The sequence below is a fragment of the Alexandromys fortis genome, unplaced genomic scaffold (genome assembly GCF_014885135.2).
Source record: "Alexandromys fortis isolate MF-2015 unplaced genomic scaffold, M_Fortis_MF-2015_v1.1 scaffold_62, whole genome shotgun sequence".
In the NCBI taxonomy this organism is placed as follows: Eukaryota; Metazoa; Chordata; class Mammalia; order Rodentia; family Cricetidae; genus Alexandromys; species Alexandromys fortis.
The window spans coordinates 4,485,994-4,512,065 of record NW_026067942.1 but is presented as its reverse complement, the minus strand read 5'-3'; the positions used below and the strand labels follow the sequence as shown (position 1 = coordinate 4,512,065).

The window sequence follows — 26,072 nt, the reverse complement described above, 5'->3', positions numbered from 1 at the left end:
ATATAAAATCAATCTTGTCAAGACTGCATCTTCTTCTAGGGGTATTGTAGTTTCTGGCTTCACTCTCTTGACCAGGGTTGCTCTTTGGGCATAGTGTAAAACATGAGTCTAGAGCCATTCTTAGCATGTAGACATCTGCTTTTACAAACACTATTTGTCAAAGAGACTGGCTCCTCCTTAGACATCCTTGCCAAAGATCATTTAATTACATAAATGTGGGACTATGGGGACCTCTGGATCCTGTTTCATTTGTCTATATGTCTGTGTGTCAGTACCATGTGGCATGTTTTATTTAGGGAATGTCTTTTCTGCTTTCTCATCCCCAAATACTTTCCTTACTTAACTGTATAATAGGCCTGGGTCATAGAGCACTTTAAGTTTGCAGCAATGCAGGAGAGGAGGCCAGGTGTTTCCTCTACATGCCAGGTCCCCCGTGTGTGACTCTCTTCACCGCCACTGTCTCCTACTTATGGGATACGTAACTGCTGCTGAACTACATCATACATTGTCATAAAAGAAGGCTCATTGTTTATCTCAGGGCTGACTCTGGTGCACTCGCTATGATCTGGACACATATGTGGCACCATTGGGCACCATGGTAATGTTAGACAGAGTAGGGCCACTATCCTACCCACTAGCCCCCCGTGTTCTGTAGGGTCCTCACCTCTTTGTGCCACAGAATCTCTGGAAACCACTGCGGTTTTGCGGTCTGCGTTTGTTGTTGTTGTTATGTGTGTGTGTTCATGTGTGTGTGTGGTGGGAGGGGGAGGTCAGGAGTTAACATGTGTATTCTTCCCTAGGATTGTCACCTGATTGTTGATAAAGGTCCCTGAATGAAGCTCACCACTTGGCTAGACCGGCCGATGGTCAAGGTCCTGTCTGTGATGAGGCTGTCTCCGCCCACCCTGGCTTCTCTGAAGGTGCCTGGGATCTGAACTCAGGTCCCATACTTTTATGGTAGGCATGTTGCCTATGGAATCATCTTCCCAGCTTTAATGTTTGTAGCATCAGAGATAACTTCACCACTTCCTTTCTGAGTTGGATATTTTATTTCTTTTTCTCCCCAATTTCTGTAGCTAGGATATCTAGTACTATCTGAACACAATTGGTGAGCATAGGTCTTCTTGCCCTGTTACTTATTTTAGCAGGCAAGCTTTACTTTTCTTTACCCTTGAATATATTGTCAGATTTTATCAAAAGCCTTTGTATGTGGCATCGACTCATTCAGCTGAGATTGCTGCTTTTCTCTCCTTCTCCTCTCTTCTCTGGCTGGATAATTGCACACACTGTTTTGAGCTCACCCTTGCACAACCCTGATGAAGTCTGCCATGAACACATCTCTTGCGAACTTTCTGACTCAATCGTTGTCCCTTCTTGTTTAAATAGTTTTAAATCTTTTTGTCGATGATTTATTTAATTCCTGTTTTCCTAATCGCATTAAATGGCTTCCTGTTGATGGTTTTGTATCTTTATCAGGTGGTTGATACCCATCTGTTTCTTGAGTATTCATGTCTGGTTATTTAAACACCCATCAATTTTGATTGGGTCATGTTTCCCTCTTTCTTTATGTACTTTGTAACTTTCATGACAGCCCCTACACACTGAACAACATAGTCCATGACCCCACCCCTCGAAGGAGTTTGAGCTCAGTTCTTACGCAGGAAGACTTTCTATACCCAGCCAAAGCTCCTGAGACCATAGTGGATGCTCTTCACTGGATGTCTGTAAATTATTAGCTAGAAATGGACCCATTTCCCCCCAACCCAAGCGTCAAGTCTCTTCCTCCCTCTAGTGTCTTTCTGTAGGATTACAGGAGGCTCGTGGGCCAGCAATTACTAGCCTTTCCCACGCCTTTGGACGCATTGCTCCTTGTTAGCCACAGAAGCCAGCTCTTTGGTTAGCCCCCAATTCGACATACACATGAGTCCTCCTCTCTCTCCTCATGGAGCAGAAGGGAAATGGAAGTTTTTCTCATAGGCCAGAACTGAACTAGGGGCCATGACAAGCAAGCACTGTGAATTTTTCTTTGATTTCCCAGGGTGCAGGAGACTCATACAAGGCTCCTGTTTCCCTATAATGGGAGTGGATATGTTATTGAGTCCAGCATCAGTGAGAGGCTGAAGAGGGGAGTGCTCCCCTGTCCCACAGTCTTGCTGGCGTTATCTTCCTTGAAGTTTTGGGTTATAATATAATGAACAACTCAGGGGACCATTGTTATTACTATAGAAACAATAAATAAGTATGTTTTTGAGTAGATATACAGAAGCCAATTTCCAATTATTTTAGGTGTCTTAGAAAAATAAATCTGCGATCATGACTGTCTGTGGTATTGAAAACGAGCAGCTTCTGTGGTCCTCTCTTGAGGCTGACAGACTTTGGGCTTCTGAGTACAGAGAACTGAAGACCTAGCAGGGTTAAAGGTCACCAACGTCCTAGATTCTGGAAATTGGAAGAAGAGAAAAAGCTGGTCGTTAGCTCCTTACCCCTTTAGGTGGGGTTTGCATTTATAACATGGTAGAGCCCTGGGGAAATGGCGTGCTAAGGGATGTGTTAGGGGTCACAGCCTCGTGGATGAATAGGACCAGGGTAGGTAACTGCTGAGAACCACGCTAAACAAAGCTGAGACAGGTTTGGGCCTCCATGGTTCTCCCACGCAGTTTTAAGGTCCTCTACCTGTCTCCCATCTCTCCAGCAGGAAAAGATGACTTGGCTGTGGGGTAAGGCGGCAGGAAAGCAAAGGCTGCTGAGTTGCCCGGGCAGGCTGGCGTATCCGATGGCTCCATCAGCGGCTTTGGCAAGGGGATTTCCACAATTCTACCCCTGCCACAGCGGGGACTGTTCATCTGCCTGCTGAAATCCTCTTGAACTTGGCACCTTGTGTGAATGAGGATGGACAGTCAGGCAAATGGGAGTGACCTACGTACCCTGTGTGAGCAGAGGTGTCAGATGCATTGATTGCGCTGGTGGCTGTCTGGTGATGCTCTCCTGTCAGCCTGAGTGCTGCCTGAGGGAAGAGTTTAATTGCACGTTTGTATGACAATTCCCAGACAGGTGACATGGGGACCTCGAGACCTCGAGAAAGTAGGAGGAGCTCTGTTCAGTCCTTGTCTCACCACAAGATAGAGTTCTTACTTTAGCATATGTGATTTATGCATAACAACGGGCCTTTCGTAATCATTTCGTTCATGTACATAGTATGTGCTGGTCATTTTCACATCCCCCACTGGGCCTTCTTTTCTTCCCTTTCTTCTGCTGATCCTCCACGAGACTCCCTCTACTTTCATATATTATATGTGTGTGCACGTGCGTGCGTGCATGTGTGTGTGTGTGTGTGTGAGAGAGAGAGAGAGAGAGAGACAGAGAGAGACAGAGAGAGACAGAGAGAGAGAGAGATAGGGAGAGCTATGAGTTTCACTGGGGCTGGTGTGTGTATGTATGACACACGTATGAGTTTCAATTGAGTTGATGTGTGTGTATATTGTGTATGACACACCTATGAGTTTCACTTGAGTTGATGTGTGTCTATATACACTTGTGTGTATTGTGTATGTGTGTGTATGTATGACGTACCCACGAGTTTCACTTGAGTTGATGTGTGTGTATATACACTTGTGTGTATTGTATATGTGTGTATGTATGACGTACCCATGAGTTTCACTGGGGTTGCTTCAACCAGTTTAGTATTTCCCAGGATTGGTGAGTGGCTGGGTTGTCTGGAGAGAGGCTAAGAAGCCAAGATGAGTATGAAGTACAATGGTAGGGGCTGTTTCTTGGGCATTATTTTTGCTGTCTTGATTTTGTGACTCTGTGCCAGGAAAAGTAAGCGTCTGAGAGAGTTTTGAAGGCTGCTTGTTCTCTGCGGTGTTAGCGCACTGCTGGGAAAGTCCTCTGCAGTGTGCTAAGACTCTGTGCCGGGGTCTGAAGCCCAGAGGCTGGGTGACAGAAGTTTGTCATTCCGGGTGGGGTGTGTGACACACAGACTTTCTCCCTGCCCTGAGACAGGATCTGCCAATCGTACTGGAGAAACTTTTTGTTTCTTTTGCTGACTGGTTTGGCCGGTAGGGATTTGCTGATTCACATATAGGTCTTGCTAACAGGTCCTTATTATTGGTAACTTGCCAGCATACGCACAGCCATGATTTTTTTTTGTTATGTGTTCAAGAAGGGGAGGGAAATGCCAATTTGTCTATAAATGTTTTGCAGAAACTTGAATATGTTCTCTACTTATTTTCCCATGATGACCTCTATACAGCCAGATGATGCCCCTTTTGTATAAGTGTGGCTCTGTTGTAGATACACAGGCTAAAATGTATTGGAAAGTCAGGTGGCTTAGGTAGAGATCAGTGACTTTCTACTGGACAAAGCAAATATAATTTTCCTAATTTGAGAAGGGCTGTGCATGCCATTAACTGGCCATGTAAAGATTCCTTTGTCACACTTTAGATTAATAATTAATCCTCCTCTTTATTTTCTTTTGAGACAGCGTCTCGTGTAGCCCAGCAAGTCTGGTATTTACTATGTAGCTGATGTTGGCCTTTGGCTGAAACGCCTCGTCTCCAACCGCTAAGCACCGGAATTGCAGGCACACGGCGCCACACCTGGCTTAGCTTGTTTCTTCTCAACAGTTTAGAAACCTAGACTTCGGAGCTATAACATGTACATATATGTTGGTTGTTGCAGCACTCTGTACTAAAAACATCATAAATACGTTCTTAGCTGCTGACACCCAGCTTCATTCTCCTGCCGCCTACACCTGTTTTGAAGACTGTCTTTAAGGGGATCTCCTAGGACAGCACGTGACCGTAGCTTGCCCTCTTCCCTCTTCTAGAGCCTTTTCTCCCTTGCTGCTTGAATGGCTCCTGGCTGCTTTTCTTCTACATATTCTTCAGTTTTCCCTTCTCTTTCTGCACTTCCCCCTCTCTCTATCTTTTCCTTTTCTTTGGTTAACCCCACTACCACACACAGGCAGGGTTGGAAAATGGCCAGGAAGATAACGTTTAATATTCCATAAGTATTATCAATACACACAGCACGCTGGCATCTGGGCAGAGTGGGAGAGTGCACATCAGGGCACCTCTGCCCCCATGTGTGCTTCATCTGTGCCCTCCCAGCTTCTTCAGCTTTGCAAAGACTCAAAGGTATTTATCTTCTCTGGCTACACTCATTTCACTGAGTGGCTGGAGTTCAGCCCCTGATTTATATATACACCATCTTTTCCATCAATCCTTGGCACTCGGATACTAATTGCATTAATGTATCTGAATATATCCAGTGTAAATAGGTTACCTGCAGTTAATGGGGAGATGCCAACATTATTAAAAGGGGTGACATACCCTCTAGAATCCCAGCTCTCCAGAGCAGAGTCAGGTAGAACTCTGCGACAAGGAGGCCACTCTGGTCTATATATTAAGTTCTAGGGAAGCCAGAGCTACACAGTGAGATCCGGTCTCAACAACAGGGCTAGGGGCTTCTGAGATGACTCAGAGGTTAAGACCACCGGCTGCTGTTCCAGAAGATCTGGGTTCAGTTCCTAGCCCTGTATGGTGACGCAGAACTGTCTGTAACTCCCATTCTAGGGGATCCGATGCCCTGCTCTGGCCCCATGCATACAGGCAAATCACTTCTAAAAAGGGAGTAGCTGTGAATATGTTAAAATGCTTGAGAACATGCCCATGCTGTGTGACAACAGGCGAAGAAAGATGTAAGGGCTACGGATACTAAGAAATAAATACGCGTATGTGTCAAAACCTGCTCTGGTTTAGGGACTAGGAGTTATTTCTCTTTTCAGTGCTCCGTGTTCTGAACCTCCAGTCAACCCAACACTGTTTCCATCATTAACGATCTTAGGTGCACATGCCTGGAGACAGCAGCTGGGGTCCCCAGCAGTGTCTCTGCTCCTTTCTGGCCCTCTGATGACACCCACCTCCAGCCCCGTTGTCTCTGTCTTGGATTTTAAAGTTCTGTTTCTACTAATAGCAACTCAGCTCGCACTTCAAAGAGAGCAATACACAAGCTGCCTACCTCACTAGCCCAAATAAAAATAGTTGTGACCTGCAGATGTACAGTCCTGAAATAGAGGGGAAGTCGTGAGGAGGTAGCCTGAGTGTGGCTTCGGAGTCTGTGCGGAATCGTCCTCCCCAGAAGAGCGAAGACTGTCCTTCTCATGTCACAAGAGCGAGGCTTCATTTTACGTAAAAGGGTTAAGTTTGGGCCATCTTGTCCCTCAAAGCCCATTTTAAAAACAAAATATGAAATGCATTTTTATTCAAATGGTTTCTAATATTGATCAGTGAACTGAAAGATTATTTACATTATCCTCCTTACAGAATACACTCTGGGACATGAAACACAACAGTGGCATTTCTATTTCTTTTTTTAAATTATGTACATCCCTGGGACTTAGGGTGGGGTAGCCAGACAAGTGCCCGCCCCACAAGGCTACACAACTTCTGAAAAGCAAAGTTTCATGTGCTGAGCGACAAACCCACTTTCCATTAGAGGGTGGGGTGTATGCAAATTAGAATGGAATGTTTGATGCCAAGTCATGAACATGCAATGCCCAATTATCAAGATTTATCAGATATGAGCGGATATTGGACGCAATTTGACTTTTCCACTCGAATTCAGTAGCCAGTGAGGATTTTCCGAAGATAACTTTCCCAGGGACGTGAGTTTTAACTTGAATTAGTGTCAGTTCTGCAGGAACTGGCATCACACTGCAGGGGAAAGCATGATGTCATTATACTCTTCGCATTGACATGCCACCCTACCCCTTTGCACACCAGGTTTAAGTTGCCATCTTGCATGCCACAAAATTTCAGATATTAGTGATTTTATATCTTTCAACCCAGTTATTGTTGGTTGTATCAATGCAAAGCTCAGCTGTCATCTCAAATAAGAGAGAGAGCTTATTCTAGAACTGTGTGTGAGTGATCTCTGGCAGGAACACAGTTTCAGTTTCCTCAGATAACATATGCTAAAGTGGAAGTCATTTCATAGTTTTTAAAATCATTGTAGAACAAAGGAAAGTCATGGGAACATCGTGTAGGCAGTTCAAAACAAAGCAGGGAACCTAGCATACTAGGTCTCGGTGCAGTCTGAGGGATTTTTAGTTTTGGGGTTGATGGGAGCTAGAGGTCTGATAAACGAGCACATCCAAAGGCTCTTGATCAGCAGTTGACATGTTGTGGGAAAAGACATAGATTCTGTCAATAAATGGCTGAAGAAAGGACCAAAAGCGGCCCAAGATAACGTGACTGTGGACCCACAGCATCCCAACTGTTCATGGTCAAGAACTCTAATCAACTAGTTGGTTTTGTAGAATCTTTTGCACAGATGTAGTTTTATTTCTGGGACCTTCAGTTCACAGCTAGAATATTTTTGAAAAGTGTATTGCTGGTGCCATGTGATGTCAAGATGCTGTCTGCTCCCCTGGCAGATCTTCGGGGTGTTCAGGACTTGGGCGCTGTCGAGATCACCCCACTCAGGAAAGCCGTGCTTTACATCAAATGCCAGAATATCATGAAGGGGCAAAGGGGGAATATAGATCTGGCTCCTAGGCTTATTCTCTATGGTGTGAAGGATGCGGCTTGGGGGAGGCTTTGGCTTTGCCAGCAGCAATGGGATGGAGCCATATCTCCACCTGGTTGCCTGCAGCAGCCCGAGGGATTCCCCTACCGTTTTAGGGACTGCAATGCAAGTAAAACCAGATTGTTGGTCTTCACGTACAGGAAGAGCCAGTGTGAAGAAGAGATGGGTGGGGGTTATTAGAGATATTTTGATATGTGGGGCTGACAGATGGCTCAGTGGTTAGGAGCACTTGCTCTTCTTGCAGAGGACTCAGGTTTAGTTTTCAGCACCCACCTACGGTGGCTCACAACTTTCCTTAATTCCAGTTCCAGGAGGTTCAGGATCCTCTTCTGGTCTCTGTGGGCACCAGGGCCACACTCGGTACACTTGAATATAAACAGGCAAAAGCACTCATACACATAAAAATATATCTTAAAAAGATATTTGATATAAATTTTAAGCATGATAGTTAACAGAAAGACAGACTCAGGGGAGGGACTGGGCATGGTCAGGCAGGTATGTGGCCCTTCCTCAGGGAAAGCTGCAGATCAGATGTGTTAATGTTTACATCTCAGAGGTCCTTACATCTAAGAATCTTTTCTCCACATTTCTTCCTTTTGATGAGTTGAGATTATCGCATGCCTCTGAGATGCCTTGGGCGGGATTATCATCTGACAGAGTAAAGTCAGTGCCCACTAGGATGCACAGGGGCTCTGGTAAGAGTCCTAGAAATTGTGGGTTTTAATCTGGGAAGTGAGAAAGGCCTTGAGCCTTGTTGACTGCTCCGGAGTCCTTGCTCCTCGTCTGTCAATCAACAAGACTAGAGAGAAGGGGCTCCCTTCCATTCCCCTTATCCATAGTTTCCCCCACCTTTCTGTTCCGTCTCAGTTTTATAAAGTAAAGCCTTGTACTGCTGTCCACTGGAGGGATCTCATTCTGTTCTGTGTATAGTGGCCAGAGAAGTAGCTTCTGCGAGGGAGACTGCCCCTGGCCTCGGAGGAGGCCTTCCTCACATCATGGCTGTCTATAAATAACATTCTGTGCAAGTGTGTCTAGCAAATTTCAGAAGTGGGGAATCCAATGCAGCATTTCTTCATTGCTCCGACATGTCATTCAAGGGTTCCCAGGCTCCCCCAGTGGTGTGGGAGTCCAAGCCTGAAAGAGCAAGTTCCATCCTGAGATACTATCTGGGGAATGCATGGCCTTTCAAAGTGGTTCCCTTTTTGAGAATATAATAATTAGCCCAGAGACCCCCAGCTGGACAGTGTGCAGAGACTAGAGACTTTGAAGCACTTCTCTAAGTAGGATGTCTTTACTAACCTCCCTGCAAGTCTCCGAGAGCTTTGTGGAAGAGGTGGCAGAAACAGTGGAAGGGCTGGAGGAGGTTGACGAGTTCAAGACAATGGCATCTTCCGGTCACACCAGGACTCAGAGCAAAGCTGACATCATGTTCAAGGCCTGCACAGGTTCAGAGCAGACACAATCACAGCATGGAGCATGGAGAAGGCGGAAGAGGAAGGAGACATGCAGCTCCAGCCCTGCCCAAGAGGTTATTTGCAATTGACACCTGCTGGGAAAGAGAAAACCACTTTTCCTCAATGGAGTGTCTCTCAGTATACACATCATCCCCCAAGGCAGGCTTCATGCCCAGTAACAGCTGACCTACACAAATGGACTCCATGTTCTGTTATTTTTGTGGGTTTTTGTTTCGTCATTTTCTTTTCGTCTCATTGGGTTTTTGTTGTTTTGTTCATTTCATTTCCTTTTTCTTTATTTGAAGGGAGATAAAACCTCCATGAAGTTGGGAGGGTAGGAAGGTGGAGAAGACCTGAGGGAAGCTGGAAGAGGGGAAAGAATATGATGGAAATATATTGTGTGAAATAATTGGTTTTGTAATGACAAACTTCAAGATCATCGAGAATCAGGCTACCACCATGCTGGCATGTAACCAGAGGTGAAGGGCTAGGTGCTTAAGCCTGCAGCTTCTGGCTGTAGTGTCTCCGCATGACTGTGTGTCACTGAGGAGGTGTGATTATTCGCATGCTGCAACAATAAATCACAGTGGCACCCACCGTTACCTTCTCACTAAGTCGTGGACAATGCAGGTGCCATGTATTATTTTGGTTTCCTTCAAGGCTTTCAAAATAGCCTTGCTTGTGTGGGTGAAGGTATGAGATGTGGTACTGTAAGTGTGGAACTTGATTCCTTTTATAAGGAATATTATAAAAATACATGTGTTATATATAAATGGAATAAATATATACAAGGAATCTCTCAGGTAGATATGGTCTCCCCAAGAGCGAGTGGCTGCAGATGAAAGTCTATTATTATGCATTATAGAAACCTGACGGGAGAATGCTTATGTTGAAGGAACTGTCTAACCACGCACCTGTCAGTATAAATGGCTTTACCATTGTTAGCAATTTTCTTAGAGATAATATATCCTTTGTAAAGAGGAACAAATGGATCATTCCTGAGTTCTCAGTTGGGGAGTTTCTGTTGAACCTATTTTTTTTTTTTGTACATCATTGCTGCACCCTAAGAGGCAATTACCATCTTACTAACAAACAACTGGGCTACAGATGTTTTCATTGAAAATGCTCAAATTGGGGTTGGAGAGATGGCTCGGTATTTGAGAGTGCTTCCAGCTCGTGCAGAGGACCTGGCTTCTCAGCGCCCACATGAGGAGGCTCACAACTGCCCGTGATTCCAGTTACAGGAGATCCAGCACCTTCCTCTGGCTTCTGTGGGCACCAGCGCACAGATGGCCAGACATAAACTTACCCAGGCACACATACTCATAAATAAAACTTTAAAAAGTCTTCTTAAATGTTTAAAATATTAGTACAGCCCTGCTTTCAGGGTTTTAGGTATTGTTCTGTTTAAATGAAGCACTAGTGATTACTACAGGAAGAATTTGTAGAAGGCATTCAGGACTTTCTGTATTGTTCTGAGGGACGCGAGAATCTGAGTGTGGGGAAGAGGTGAAAGTGGGACCTGGGAAATGGCTCAGGGGTAAGAACGCTTGTCGAGCAAGCATGAGGATTTGAATTTAGATCCCCAGTACCATGTAAAAGCTGAGCACTGCTATGCAGCCTGGAACCCTTGAGCTGTTTAGGGACAGAGGTGGGAGGATCACTGGGTCTAGCCTAGACAGAAGTGGTGAGCTCCAGGTTCAGTGAGAGACCCCGTCTCGAGGGAAATGGTGGGCAGTGAAGGAGCAGAATGCCTGGCCCTTCTCTGGCCTCGGCATGTGTAGGCATAGTGGGGCATGCCTGCAACACAGGCAAAGTATAACCAGATTTGGAGAGCATTTTCACTTTTCAATTTATAGTAAGACCAATTTAAAAGCAGTACACTCCTCAGGTCTTTTCCAAGAATAGCCACTTTATGAATGTGTCATGTGGACGTCTTTGCTAGCTGTCACTGTAGGGGAAGCATACTTTGACTACAAGCTTCCCTTGAATTCTAAGGATGTGCCAACCTGTGGGCCCAGGAAAGAAACGTGTGTCTCACCAACGTCTGATGCCAAAGTCAGGTAGAGTTCCAATATGGCTGGCAGAAGGCATTGCTGCATTGATTCTCACAGCACAAGAATGAACAATCACAGTCTCACTCAGGCACGTTGACTCTAAAGCCAATACCGTCAGAGACCAAGATTTTTCTGTCATGTCTTTATGACCCGCGTCATTCCTTAAACCGCGTGGAATGGACTGAAGACACACGCTCTGCTTCTTTTTCATGGGACACACTCATTTTTTCTTTTTCCTTTTCTTTGTTTTGTTGAGTTAATCTCATGTATACCTGTGAGTTGAAGTTAGCCTTGAGCTTCTGGTCTTCTTGCCTCTACCTCCTGAGTGTTGTGGTCACAGGTATACCCCGCCATACCCGAGTCTTCATGCTCCTTCTGAGCCATGACTCCAGCTCCTGGAAAGTGATTTTGATCATCATCAACCAAGCAATCCTGTCACTTCAGTTACATGCGTGCACAACTACATGCATGCACAACTAGAAAGATTTTCCCCCAAGGTGTTTATCGAGTGTCCTGTTGACCTACACTGCAAATGCAGTCATGGGCCCAGAGATCTGTGTTGGTAACTAGGAGAGGGCACCAGTCTCCAGCGGGTTTGGCCTAGAGCTTTTTGCCTGCATGTAGAGTAAGTTTCCAGCTACCGTGGGGAAGTCCTTCTGGCAAGCTCACCTGCTGAGTCTTCAGTTCACTCCTGAGCCTCTACTTCGCATCAGAGCCCTGAGGTGGCTAGTTAAAGCCTGCCCCTCCCCCAACATGGTCAGGCACTGTGGCTGCTGACCGTAGCTCTACCTCTGTCTCTTTGTATTTCTAAGATCTGTGAACTTCATCCGAGAGACAGGCTGACATCTCACCTCTTCACAGGCACAGAAAAGAACAAGACGAAGTGACAGGGTGGGCTCCCATTCTCCTAAGTCACCCACTTCAGGGACTGGCTTGCTGTCGTCCCTCTGTGAAGTTGAAAGTCTTTTGCCCTCCTTGTCTCTGTTGTCTCGTCTGTGTTTCTACAAGGCTGATGCTTCTTCATTGATTTGCAGGACAAACTGACACTTGTCTCTGAATAAATGGACATGTTGAAGAAACATCTGTAATATATAACTTGGTTGTGACTGTATTCTTTCTAAATCTTCTATGGTGGCATATACCTTTATTCCCAGCACTAAAGAGGCAGAGCAATCTCTGTGAGTTCAAGGACACCCTGGGCTACATAGATTGATACAGTCTCAAAGAGAAACAGATAGGTGGTGGTGGCTAACACTTTTTTTTTGTTGTTGTTGTTGTTGTTTGTTTGTTTTTGAGACAAGGTTTCTCTGTAGCTTTGGTACCTGTCCTGGAACTAGTTCTTATAGACTACGCTGGCCTCAAACTCACAGAGATCCGCCTGCCTCTGCCTCCCGAGTGCTGGGATTAAAGGCTTGCGCCACCATCTCCCAGTGGTGGCTAACACTTTTAATCCCAGCACTTGGGATCTCATGCCTTTAATCCCAGCACTAGGGAGGTGGAAACAGTGATACGGCTTGGCAGAGAAAGGAATATAAGGCGGGAGGAGACAGGAGCTCAGATGCAGTCCGAGGTTTCCTAGGGACAGCAGCAGTCTGAGAATTCATAGAGACAGGATCACTGCTTCAGTCTGAGCATTGGTAGGAAAAGTGAGAACTCTCTAGTGGCTGACTGATCTGCTTTTCTGATCTCTTCATTTTCACCCCCTAATATCTGACGCTGGGTTTTTATTATTAGGAACAATTAAAATTTGAGCTATACTCCTTTCTGATCTCTCACTGGAAGTGTTTTGGGGGTGAGGGTAGGGTGGGGCACACAGTTCTTGTTCCTATGCCTATAGTACTGTGAGCTCAGTGACCAGTGTGGGCCCCATGGTTAATAACAGTGAAGTTCTTCACTCCAGAGTAACCTGCTAGCAGCTGCATTATCCTAAAATACCACTATACGATAATCCCAGAATTTGGAGGATCTGTGGGAGCATGGAGGTGGGAGAGTCAAAGGTTCAAGGTTAAGCTCAGCTACATAACAAATGCAGTTTAAAGAGACCCTGTCTCAAAACAGCAGTAGCAGCAAAATTCCATTCATATCTATGATGCCTTGATGTTTTTAAAAGTATTTTTGTTTTATTTTGTGTGTTTGAGTGTTTTGTCTGCATGTCTATCTGTGTAGCATATGTGTGCCTAGTGCTGGGGGAGGTCATAAGAGGGTGTTGGATCCCCTGGGGCTGGAGTTACAGACAGTTGTGAGACATGATGTGCATGCTGGGAATGGAACCCAGGTCCGGAAGAGCAGCAGTGCCCGTAACTGCTGGGCCATCTTTCCAGTTTCAGTTTAAGCCATACAGCCTATGGATTCACTAGAATTAAGGGCATATGAAGTAATAACTTTTTTGTTTGATTTCTGTTTAATAAGAATCACATCTCTTATTATGCACTTTCTGTTGTTATTCCAATCTTAAATATGTTCAAAGGCCTGTTTAGCTCGTTTAAGGAAGAAATGGTGTCCCCAGAGCAGGGTCTGTGACAAGTGTCAGTTGCCACCTTGACTTCAGATTCTGAAAACGACTCCCAGCCTTAGGGCACAGCCTGGTCACCTGTGTCCTAGCCCATCTGTAGCAGTCAACAGAGGTGCCTTAACTGGTCTAAGACAGGCACATTTATGTCCCGGAATGGACCTTCTTAGCAGAAGCTTTATGCCTTTTATTTGGATTTGTTTATAAAATATGTATTTTATTTTTATACTTTGGATGCATGCAGATGTGAGTGCAGGTGTCTGTAGAGTCCAGCAGAGGACATCAGATGGCCTGGAACTGTGATGTGGGTGCTAGGAACTGACCCAGTGTCTTGACAAAGATGCTGGTTTCTTTGTTCGTATTCAATTTTGTTGTGGGAATTCTGATGAAAAGATGAAAAGCAATAGAGCATGGCTATTGAATAACATGAGATAAAAGGCCATAATACAGAAGCAAGCTTTCTCCCCAGGTAGAAAACAAATCTGAACAAACAGAAAGAGGCAATGAGTTCAAGCGGTGCTTCTCCAACTTGGTCCCTAGGAACTTCTTTGACCTAGGCCAATATCAAATCAATCGCTGTTCATTTTTTAAAGATTTATTTGATCATGTGTCTTATGTGGGTATGTGCATGAGAGTGTAGGTGCCTGAGGGAGCCAGAAGAGGGCGTCATTTCCCCTGGACCGTAGTTACAGGAAGTTGTAAGTGAGCCACCCAAAGGGTCACAAAGCAAGCCTAAGTCCTCTGCAAAAGCCTTACGTGTTCTCAACCACTGCTCCATCTCTCCAGTCCCCAAAGCAATTTTTTTTCAGTATCAGGAAGGGCGTTTTTGTCTTTTGTGTTCTGTTTTATTTGTGTGCACTACAGTTTCCTGGAGATTGTGTGATGGGCTGCCCCAACAGATTGACCGTGGAAGTGTGTATTAGGATACATCTGTCATGTATTAAGCCAGGTATTAAAAATATTTATAAAATCGTAAAGCTGCCTCTCTTCTCACTACAGGCTGCAGTAAACTTCAATGTTTATAATTTAAACATATAAAATAAAAACTTATTGATTTCTTCAGTAAGTGGTGAGGCTGTAACATGGCTCTGAGACTAGAATCTTTTAAGCCCTGGTTAAAAAAAAAAAGATGAGAAACAGACACTGGTGCAGTTAGCTCTGGTGAATAAATTTTAACTTAAAATGGAAAAAGGTAGATTCTTTAAAACTAATCATCTAGGTGTGTACGGAATATGGAACCACACCCCAACTGTGTCGCCTGGGATGGCGTGGCCTCGGTAGGAAGTTTAGAGCACCATGGGGCTGCTTGTTTCCCTTTTATAGATTTCATGTATTTTAAATAAGTGAATGTTTGGTCTGTGTGTGCTGAGAGTCAGTGCAAAAGAGAGGAGGGAGAGGGAGAAGGGGAGGGAGGGGAGAGAGAGAGAGAAAAGGGGAGCGAGAGGCATACAAGGTCTTTCTATATAGCCTAGCCTTGAGCTCTCAATCCCCCGCCTCTGCTTGAAGTTATAGATGGATATGTTGTGCCTGGATAGCATTTAAAATATGTTGGATCTGTGGAAGCGAAATTTGCATAAAATTACAAAGAACGTGATTTTTATTTTTAATTTTGTCTGTGCTTGCTGCTGGGGATATAACCCAGCCTTAGTGTATGCCACGTAAGTACCAAGCTATAGCCCTAGTCTGTCTCCCTCTCTCCTTCTCTGCCTTTTATCTTTACATTTTGAGACAATGTCTTGCTGTTTTACCCAGGATGACTTTGAACTCACTCTGTAGCTCAGGCAAGCCTTGAATTCCACAACCCTTCTTGTTTAGCCCTTGGAGTAGCCAGGGTTGCAGGTCTGCTCCATCAGGATGCAGAGAGTGACAGTGAAGGGGAACCTTCAGTATCTGGTACTAAGAACATGACAGACAAGCATAATTCGCTTCCTCGGAGCTAGCTTCATTGCATGCTGTGCACGTGTGTGCATGTGAATCCTTTTTTCATTCATGGAATGGAGTGTGGAACACTAGTATCCAGTATTATTCACAATAAAGAATATATCATCCAAACATCTGTTATCAGTGCAGTGAAGATAAAGGGTTATTAGCATTAAGATGACTGCTAAGCCTTTGCCTATTGTTGGGGGAGAGTCATAAAGTCTTCTGGATACATAGTGGCTATTTTCCATTCAGCATCATAAAATATTAATAACCTTTAATGTGGCTAATTTATTTCTAGCAATTTCTCCCAGGGACATGTTAGGAAACGGGGAAGTATTTATACCCAAGTATATTTACAAAACAGTATCTTATAATACATTGTATTTATAATAGCACCTGCCTATGTACTAAACTATGTAATAGAAACAAGGGGGATAATATTACTAGTAAGGACATTAAGTTATTAATAGCTTAGCATTAGTCACTACACAGTTCTTTCTTGTTCATCACCATGTTATTATAATTAAGTAAGGATGGATAATTCAGCATTTAGCATAGTTTTTGAATCCAGCTGTATAAAAAGTATATTGAACCAGATGTGGTTGCAATGACAACATGTCAGGAGGTTGAGGCAGAAAGATTATAGGCCAGCCTGGGCTACATAGCAAGACCCTTTCTCAAAGAATATGCAAAAAAGACTTTCAGGGGTACCCAGTTTATCACATTAACAGTGATTATGTCTGTTAGGAAAAGACATTCAAGGGTACCCAGCTTATCACATTAACAGTGATTATGTCTGTTAGGAAATGACTTTTCATCAGCTCTCCTTGTTTTCTTAATTTCATTTTTACAATGAACATGCCTTGTCAAATAAAGAATACCAATATGATTCGGTTGTGTCTGCACACAAGTACTGTTATTTTCATCTACAGATCGGCTGCCTGTTGTGAGCAGCCGTGAAATGAGATTTGCAATCTACTGCAGTCCTGGGTGCTTGTTGCTCCATCAGCCAGCGGCCAGTGGAGCACGCTCACATTTCTGGGGTGTACTTTATTCTCCCGTGACTTGTCACCATAATGCCACTGCAAACAAGCCTGCTGTCCTGACTTTTCCTCACCTAGCAAACGATAATCCTCCAGATTCTAAAATCTGAAAGCTAAACAATAAAGCTTCTTTCTGTAAGCACAGCAGAAACATGCAGTCTGGCTGCCGTAGTGCCTCTCTGTGGCGACACATCGTCTTCCGGTGTAATCCACATCATTCCCATTTCCAGAGGGGGTCGTCCTGCTGTCTTCAGTCTGCCTCTTCAGGGGTGTACACAAGGAGTGCATAGAGTCTATGGTCCTCATGAGCACTGCTTGTGAAGACCTGGGCTGCTTTTTCTTGAAGAATGTATTAGAATCTGTGTAAATTCCAGGCATGTGGATCTAACAGGATAGACATAACTTACTAACAGGCTTCATGGTAATTTTTTCTCACCCCAGTCAGATCTTTTGAAATATGCTTTTAGCTCTTGTAGAGAGCCCAGTCTTTGGTATGACCATTAACATCTGAAATCATAAGCATGTTAATGAAGGATTATGAATTATTTAAATGCAGTCTGCAATCTGATATTTAAATATATAACCAATCCATGTTGCTTACTAGAGAGTACTAATATGCTTAGGTGTTGGTTCAAATATGATACTGAACATGCCAGCAGAGACGCTGGAGATGCACGCTATTAGAAGCTCCACGCCAATCCCCTCACTTGCTGTGAAATCTAAAATTTCCATGATTTAAGTGGTGCTATATTTTTTCAGAAGAAAGTTTTAATCCCTTAGCCCTTTTTAAATAGAAAAGCCAAAGTCTTAAAGTCGATCCCTTGTGTGTAATCTGTTGTTGTTGGGGCGGGAGTTGAGATGTTTGATGCCGCTGTGTGATTGCCATGTACTGATAAGTCTCTTTTTAAACTTGCAGCAAATAGTGGCAGCAATAAATGCAGGGATTATCCCCTTAGGAAACAGCTCCAATCAAGTTAGTCACTGGGACCTCGGAAGCTCTTTCTTCTTTGCTGGTACAGTTATCACAACCATAGGTAGGAGACGCCTCGCTTTCTGTTTTCTTGTTTGGTACAGTTTGTGACCTGACATTCGTGTGTTCAAATTTCCTGTGTATGGTTGGGCAAAGTCATCTGAGAGAGAAAACGAGGGTATAAGACATCGAGTTTTGAATTAAAAGTTCGAATTGAGGGAGTTAGCAAGCTAGCCATCAGTTCAGAATGTAGAATTAAGTTTAAAATATATACTGTAAAACTCAGGAGCAATATGATGGAGACGTTTGATAAGGGATAATATATTGTAATATATTGTATCCGTCTGAGATGATGGCTTTTTTGTATAAGCATTTCGCTCTCTTTCCCCGGCCTCTCGTTCTTAGTGTAACAGGATAGGGTTTGCACCTGCCTTTGGCTGGATGTGTTGATTCAATATCACCTCTCTCGGTTTGTGAACCTCAACCCTCCCTTGACAGCCCACCTGTTGTTACACTGGGATTGCGTCAGGGTTTGCTGTCGATGTGTTATATTTTGACAATAGCATAGACATGTAACGTATAACGTGTTTGTTAACTGTGACACAAAGCTGGACCCTGGATGTCTTGCTCCTCTTGGTTTTGCTCTGATGTTGGAAATGTTGTTGCAATGGAACAACAAGATTAGTGGCTGCTAAAATCCGGAGGAACGGCAGCCTTGACTCCTAAGCATAATAGCAGGTTCTGGTTGAGACTTAGACACGCTGGCCATTTCTGCTGTGGAGAGAACTATTTATTTCAGAGTCTGCAAGCAAGGGCAAGAGCAAAAGAATAAAGGCTCACAGACAGTGAGAAGGGTTTGTTGCTGTCCAAGGGTAACTCTAGAGCTCGCATTATAACTCACTGGGACTGCCACTAGATTACTTTGCAAGAGACACAGTCGTTATGTGCTCTTAGTGCTGCGCTGTGTGTTTATAAACAGTCTCATTTTCGGAATCCCCAAATGCAGTTAAGTTTCACAGACATATACTTCAGAGCACGAAAAGAAATAAACCATTGTTACCAGCTTTACCTCCAAATTATAGGCATTAAATACAGTAGTTGGTGATTTGGGCTACTTAGGAAGCTGCCTGGCAGCCCGGCCTCTTACTTCTCCTTCTCAGTTTGTAGCCTTAGGTGGCTCAAGTCATTTTGAGTCACCCCTCTGGGATCTTTTTTATTCCCAAGTCTTATTCCTGCATCAAGGCCATTTCCTCTGACCTTGGACTAGATTAGGAGTTAGGGTAAAAACACTTTTTTTTTTTAAGTATCCATATGACACTTAGTTGACATATTTTTGCATCTGTGCAAATAAAGAATAAATATCAGTGTTGCCATTGCTGCTGCCCTCGTGACCAAGGTGTTTCTCAGCCACATTGGCTGCACCATTCTGCGTGCTGCACGCTGCACTGGTCCTTTGGAAACCAGAACTTGAGCGTTTGGCAGGGAACTCGCAGGGTCTTTTGGGGGGTGTCATGTGAAGATGGTGCCTCATGGGGCCATGTGGGCTGCAGATGTCCATGGCTTTTCCATTTTCTTTATCAGTTTAAGATGTGAGCATGCACTAGGCAGCTCTACATTGGAACAGTGCTCAGGCGAAGGCCATTTATACACAACACCGTATTATAACTTTAAGACCCAAACCTAAAGAATTGCTTCCAAGTTACTCGCCCTTTGTGAAATCAGATCCTTCCACCACCTTTCCCAAGTTCTGCTCCATAGCTGCACACACTGGAGTCTACGAGCATTCCTTCCCACCCCACCCCACCCAGTCTACGATCATCCCACCTCCCCCCACTTTCCCTTTTCCTAGCCCATCGGTTCACAGAGTTGGCTCTACTCATAAAGCAAACCCATCCTTGACTGCTCACCTTTCTAGCTGCTTCTTTGGTCCAAGCCAGGGTTGCCCCACTCACCTTTATGAAAAGGCCTGACTCCAGGCCCTCTCTTTGATTCTAATCCAGTAACCTAAACAATGCCATGGCCCCTGTGCCTGTCTCTGCTGGTAGGATGCCAGGAGTTCTTAATCTGTTTTTTGTTGTTGTTGTTGTTGTTGTTCCCCCAGAATTTCCAAATTTCTGAGATATAGTAGGTGCTTAAGAATTAATTTGGGGAAGGGTCTGGAGTGATGGCTTAGTGGGTAAGAACACTTGCTGCTCTTGCAAGAGGATGCAGGTCAGCCAAGACTGGACAATTCACAACTCCTGTACCTGGCTTCAGGAGATCCTTGGCTTTCTTCTGGACTCTACAGACACCTGCATACATGTGCTGCATATAAAATCACACGGACACACATAAATTCAAAAAATCTTTTAAAAGGATCTTCAAATTGAAAACAGATAGGCATGTAGGTGGTGTGGGCTGCAGCTTAGGGGATGTTACTCGACAATATGTTGATAGATACGATAGTGAATTCAGGGCTTGCTCAACACATCTCATCATCAGCTTGCTTGTTCGTGCATTTATTTATTTAATAGGTAGTAAACACTCTCTACTGCCATAAATATGAGAGTCAAAATCCCTGACCCTGACTTGCACAGCAATGAGTCAGGGAGGTTGGAGGGCAGATCATGACAGTAGGCAGAGGAACACAGGGGTGCCAGGTGTATAAGCTAAGAGCGTTTAGTGGAACCCATGGTATACTTTACAAGCTAGTAAGGTAAGTGGGTAGGGAGGAAGGGGCAAAGGATGGTTGCTTCTGGTTGTTAGGTGTTGTCCTAAAACCGAGAGAAGAGTTAGTGGTTTTCAAGACAAATGCATATGGACAGGAGAATTCCAGATATACAGAGCTTTGGAAAGAGATGCAGGTAGAAATTCACAGGGGGCTTCAGGTCATCTGACATGGTTGTCCATGTTGGAGTCTTATGCTGAGGATCCTGGGACTTGGTGCCAGTCTAAATGGCTCATGTTGGATTGTTGCTTCTTTTGCCACGGTTGGGAGCTTAAAGAAGCAGGGACACTCTCTTACAAAGAGATACCATTTACACATGAAAAGCAGCCATAAGTGTCACATGATCAGATGTGCCATGGAGCTGGCATTAGGATGTGGTTGGAAGTGGGAAAGGGGAGAATGTGGGCCACAGCTCATGACAAATGAATCCAAGTTGGAGGTGAACTGTGAGCTGGGGCTGTGTTTGGAAAAAGACAGCTGTTTCTGCCTGTGGAAGGGCAATGCTGAGCAGGCTGTGGCAGGAGCAAGCCAGAACCCAGACAGAGCATGAACTGGACTTGGTTTGGGGGTGGGCAGGTAAACATTTGTGTAGACCAGAGGCTCATTTAGGGGGTAGCAGGAAATGCTGGCTGCTGGGGGAGGCAGTTCAATCTAAATTGCTCTTCAAGGGGTATTGTACCTGCTAAATAAGATAAAACGTTCCCTTTTTCTTTTTAAATAAAAAAGAAAGTGAGAGGTAGCAGTGACATTAGGATGCATCTTTCAGGAAGAGGCTAAGTTAAAAGCTCATGGATGGAACGATTAGGAGGTTAGGACAGTGACCTGCACGAGCCTCGTGAGCATTGCCAGGGATGGCAGGAATGGGTGTGGGAGGAAGAGTCGGAGACAGGGTGCAGGCAGACTTAGATGAGGCAAGCAGTCGGTCTTGGTGACTAACAGGATGGAGAGAAGGGGGCGATGATGCGGAAAGCAAAGCGAGTATTTAGACAGTAGACTTGTAATTCATCGAGAGCGCTCCTTGATCCTATTCAGAAAACTGAGCTCAAAAAATAGCCAAGGTTTTAAATGCTGTGTTATTTTAGGAAGCTTCATTTTGGTACTTTATCCCAAGCGCCCCACCTCCCCCACCCCCTGTCCCTCCTTTGACTTTTATTTCTTTCTTTATTTTGGCCACTCTTTAGTTGCGCTGGCTCCCTTATGATACTTCCTGGTCATTGCCTTGGGGTCAGAAAGGCTGGAGACCCATCATCAGGACATTAATAAACAGGCCGTGGATGCTGCAGAGGAAACTGATGTGCAGTCGTAGAGAGAAACCAGAGCCGGGAGTGGGAGGCTTTCCCAAAGCGGCTGCTTGCCGCAGGAACTCTGAGGAGGCGACATCCATCTGAAACCTGAAGGATCAAAAGAAGTCAGCTGTGGAAAAGACAAGTGGGAAGATGGGTTCAGTCAGAGGGCACAGCCGTGGTGCGGATCCTGAGTAGGCTGGAGTCTGGCACGGTCAGGGCACCCAGCTGAGCTATGGAGCAGACCCTGGACCGGTAGCGGAAGGATACCACAGGGTGCAGGGGTCACAAAGCCCGAGGGACGCAGAGGGTCATGGTGAGGGTGTCTGTGGAGTGGGGAGCCACTGCCAGGTCTCTGGGGCTGAGGAGATAACTCAGTTGGGAAAACACTTGCTCTGTTAACATGAGGACCCGACTCAAGGGCCTCTCTAGTTTATCACTGTGGGCATTTCTTCAGGTCTAAGCAGAGAGCATTTCCTTTTTGGGACACCTGCCCTCTTTACAGAGAACACTCAGTTCCTCCCACCAGAGTGTTGACATTGAGTTCACCTATGCAGCTTCTATAGTTTGTGTGGTTTCTGTATTTGTCTGTCTTTTTGAATCAATTGATTAGAACAGTGCTTTGATTTTACACAGCTTGAATTGCAAAAAATGTTATGATATTGATGCCTGACTTGCATCCCATCATGCATCATGCTTAACTGATGAGAAACAAACCATGAGGACGACGACGAAGACGAAGAAGAAGAAGAAGAAGAAGAAGAAGGAGGAGGAGGAGGAGGAGGAGGAGGAGGAGGAGGAGGAGGAGGAGGAGGAGGTTCGGAGTAATTATACCAAGAAGTTCTAGATTTAAAAAGAAAGAAAGAAAGAAAGAAAGAAAGAAAGAAAGAAAGAAAGAAAGAAAAGAAAGAAAGAAAGAAAACGAAGAGAGAGGAAGACGAGAAGACAAGAGGAAAGCCACGTTTTGGGAAGAAGTATGTTGGAAACTGTAAAGCCCTGTGTTGGCTTTTGACTGATACCTTTTTTTCCTGCATGGAGTTGTCAGATAGAAACTTTCAACTCTGAGGAAAACTTCCCATCATTCCTTTTTCCCTGTGGCGAGTACAGGAGTCTTCCCTTCCCGTGGAGGTAGAGAGTCCTGAAGTGATGCTGTAGAATTTGCCACAAAGTCTCCCTGGGAGCTGTGGTCCCTGCAGCTTCAAGTGTTGAGTGCTAATTTACTAATTTAGCACACGCATGTGTGTGTGGCATTTCACCAGTCTCTGAGAGAGCGGCCTGCTGGATTCTGTGAGCCCAATTTAAATGAACGTTAAGGGTCTTTCAGGCAACTTAAAGATGAGTCATTTTGCAAAGTGACTTCTAACTTGGACTCCCTACATTTTAAAAAGTTTCTTAAAGAGGATGATTATGTAAAAAAACAACAGCATAGAATCTTGGCATTGTTCTACTGAAATGCGGAAGTAGAAAAGAATTGTTTTGTGTCTTTGACTCTGTGACCTTTGCACTCCACTAAATTAATGAAAATAAAATTCATATCAAGATGTTCACATGTGTTCTTCATATTCAAAACCTGCAAGCAATCATATGTAAATTTTAAGCGAGAAGGAGGAGGAAGAAGAGAAGGAGAAAGAGAAGAAGAAGTGACAGCAGCTGCCAGAGAAGGTGCCCTCTGGACAGAGCTAGGTTTGCCGCGTCCAAAGTTAAGCTGGATGGGCAATGGAGCTGGATTCCTCTGAGTGCTGGTGCAGACTCCTAAGAGGGTGAGCTAAATTAGTCATGCTGTCTTCTCATTGCATATGTATGCACGCCAGACAAGAGGAGGCCTGCAGAGGAACACCAAGTACCCTGAGCAGCTCTAAGAGGGATTTGGAACCCACTGAGAGGTAGTTTTCCCAAGCATTAGCCTTTTTCTTTGGTCGCAGGAGAGTGCCGAGTAGTGTAGCCGAGGTCTGGTTTCAGGGCACACGTTCCAACAGAAAGAGAGTGGCCTCACTCATCAAGGTCTACCAGGGGCTCAGGATGACTTGCTGTCAGAACAAACCCACCATGTTTTCTTTTCTGTTGTAATCATTTTGAACAATTTGCAATAATGCACTTTTAATCTTCTGGAAAAAAAACTTTTATGACCATGAAACTGCTCCAGAAAGGGGCTGGAGAGAAGACTCATCAGTTAAAGGCACTGGCTGCTCTTCCAGAGGACCAAGGTTCAGTCCTTAGTACAAACATGGTGGCTCATGACCAACTGTAACTCCAGTTCCAGGGCATCCAACACCCTTCTGGCCTCAATGGGCACTAGAAATGCACACAGTAGCATGGAAAACACACACACACGTACATATACACATTTATACATACATACATATGTACATACAATATAAAATAAATAAGCCATAAAAAGGAAAAATTATTTCCCAAGCTATAACAATATCTTCTTGCTCTGAATTAGCACCTCACCTGTTCCTTCTCATTTCCCCATCCCCCTGCACCACCTCCCACTCCTGGTCCACAGTGCTGTTGGTCCTGGAGTTATATTGTATAGTACATCTGGCAGACAAGCACACAGCCAGGCTTGACTCTGCATGTGATTGAAGCAGGACAGGACACTTAGAACTCCGTTCTTGCAAGTGTCTCATTTAATAAGGGAGGTGCAGAGTTATGTCTGGCCAGGCTTCTCTACTTTTGGACGGTAATTATGCTATACTTTTTGCTTTTGCCCATCTTTTCTGATTGTTTTTTTTTCCCTGAAGGCTTTTAGGGTAGCACAGTCTTACTCTTGGAAAGTCAGCCTTGCCGGGTCATACTTTAAGCATAGCATGATGTTGACAGACGAACTCATGCCAAGTGATGCTCATGCTTAACCAGTGTGTCTTATGTGCAGCAGCTTTGACTCACTGTAGGAAGAAAGGGATTCAGGGAGGCTCTTGGTTCTAAAACAGTGTGGGGCGAGAGACTGCTAACAAGAACAGTCCAAAATTCAAGGCATCAGAAATACACTTCATCTCCTAGCCTCAATCCCTCTCACTTCCAATACTCCTTTGAAATTAAAAACCACCTGTCGAGATCTAGTGGGTGCGTCTATACTAGCTCTCTGAAGATGCTAACAAAGAAAGCAATTGCTAGGCTCCAGAGATGGCTCAGTGGGTAAAAACCTGCCATGGGAACCTGAGGACCTGAGTTCAAGTCCTTTGAACCCACATAAAACTACACCAAACATTAGTAAACACCTGTAATTCAAGTACTCCTGTGGGGGATGGGAAGCAGAGATAGGGGAATTCCCAGCCTGGTGTAAGTAGCAAAAACAAAAACCAAAACAACAACATTCACAACAACCAAAAAACAACAACTAAACACAGAGACCCACATTGTCTCAAGCAATGTGGAAAGTAAGAACTGAGGTTGAAGTCTGAGGTTGTCCTTTGACCTCTGTGCACATGTGTCTACATACGTGTGTGCATGCACATAATCAACTGTGCACACAATGCATACATTACAGAGAGAGAGACAGAGAGAGAGAGAGAGAGAGAGAGAGAGAGAGAGAGAGAGAGAGAGAGAGAGAAATTGCCAAAGGCTAGCAGTAAGGTAGGACAAAGGATGTAAAGAAAAACAGAGCAATGAACTAAGACAGAAGACTAGGCAGAGGTATAAAGGAAAACTGAACAAGCTCTTTCCCTTGCGTTCTCACTTTGACACCACACACTTGCACCCCACCTCCATAACTAAGCGATTCTCCAGCAGACACTAACTCAGTCTGATGCTCTCTATCTGGGTTAGCATTGGAATCGACAGGTGAAGGACTCAAAACTAAAACTACCCCCACTGGAGCCCAGACTCCTAGACTGTTTGCTCCGAACTCGGGTGCCTCCTTGGGTTTGGTCTGGAGCGTCTCACTAACTCAGGGAAATAATTATATGTATCAGCTTATTATAAAGGGGTAGCATAAAAGATAATATCTGCAGTCAGATACACACAGGGCTAGCTGTCCAAGAAGAGGCCTGAAGCCTCCATGCCCTGTGTAGAGTCACATCGTCCAAGCACATGTGGAAGTGGAACGCCCCCCCCCGCCCCTAAAGCTTCCTGAGTCCTCCTTGCCCATGTATTTCAGAGATTTCTACAGTGGCACCCTTAGGCATGCATTGGTTGTGCCAGTTCCTGGTTCCTCCTTCCTTCCCAGAGGATGGGAGAAATGGCTCCTGGAGCTTCCTGTCCACTCATGATGGGAAGCAGCAGTAGAAGCTTAAGACAGTTGGTCGCATTGCATCCAGTCAGGAGCAAAGCCAAGGATGTGTGCCTGCTTGCTAGTGCTCAGTAGCCTTCTCCTTAACATCTGGTCCAGGGTCCAGTCCATGAAACGGTGCCATTCACATTCAGGGTGTGTCTTCCCAATTCAATGGCTAATCCCCCAAGACATTCTCTAAAGCCCTCCTCCCAGGTAATGCTGGACTATGTCAAGATGACAATTAAATCTAGCGACCATACTGGCCAAAGTACACATAACAGAATCAGCATCTTTTGGTTATAACTCACAGTGGTGTGAAA

General features: G+C 44.7%; 1 protein-coding gene across 4 annotated transcripts in view; it reads left to right on the top strand.

Annotated features, from left to right (window-relative positions):
* Kcnk2 (potassium two pore domain channel subfamily K member 2) overlaps positions 1–26,072 on the top strand; it is a 176,751-nt gene that overhangs the window by 74,556 nt on the left and 76,123 nt on the right. For 3 of the 4 annotated variants that reach the window (XM_050148294.1, XM_050148295.1, XM_050148293.1), the window contains exon 3: positions 17,493–17,610. The exons of the other annotated variant lie outside the window; for it this stretch is intronic. In XM_050148294.1, the coding sequence (XP_050004251.1) occupies positions 17,493–17,610 (118 nt within the window). The remainder of the gene's footprint in view (positions 1–17,492; positions 17,611–26,072) is intronic. 4 annotated transcript variants of the gene reach the window in all.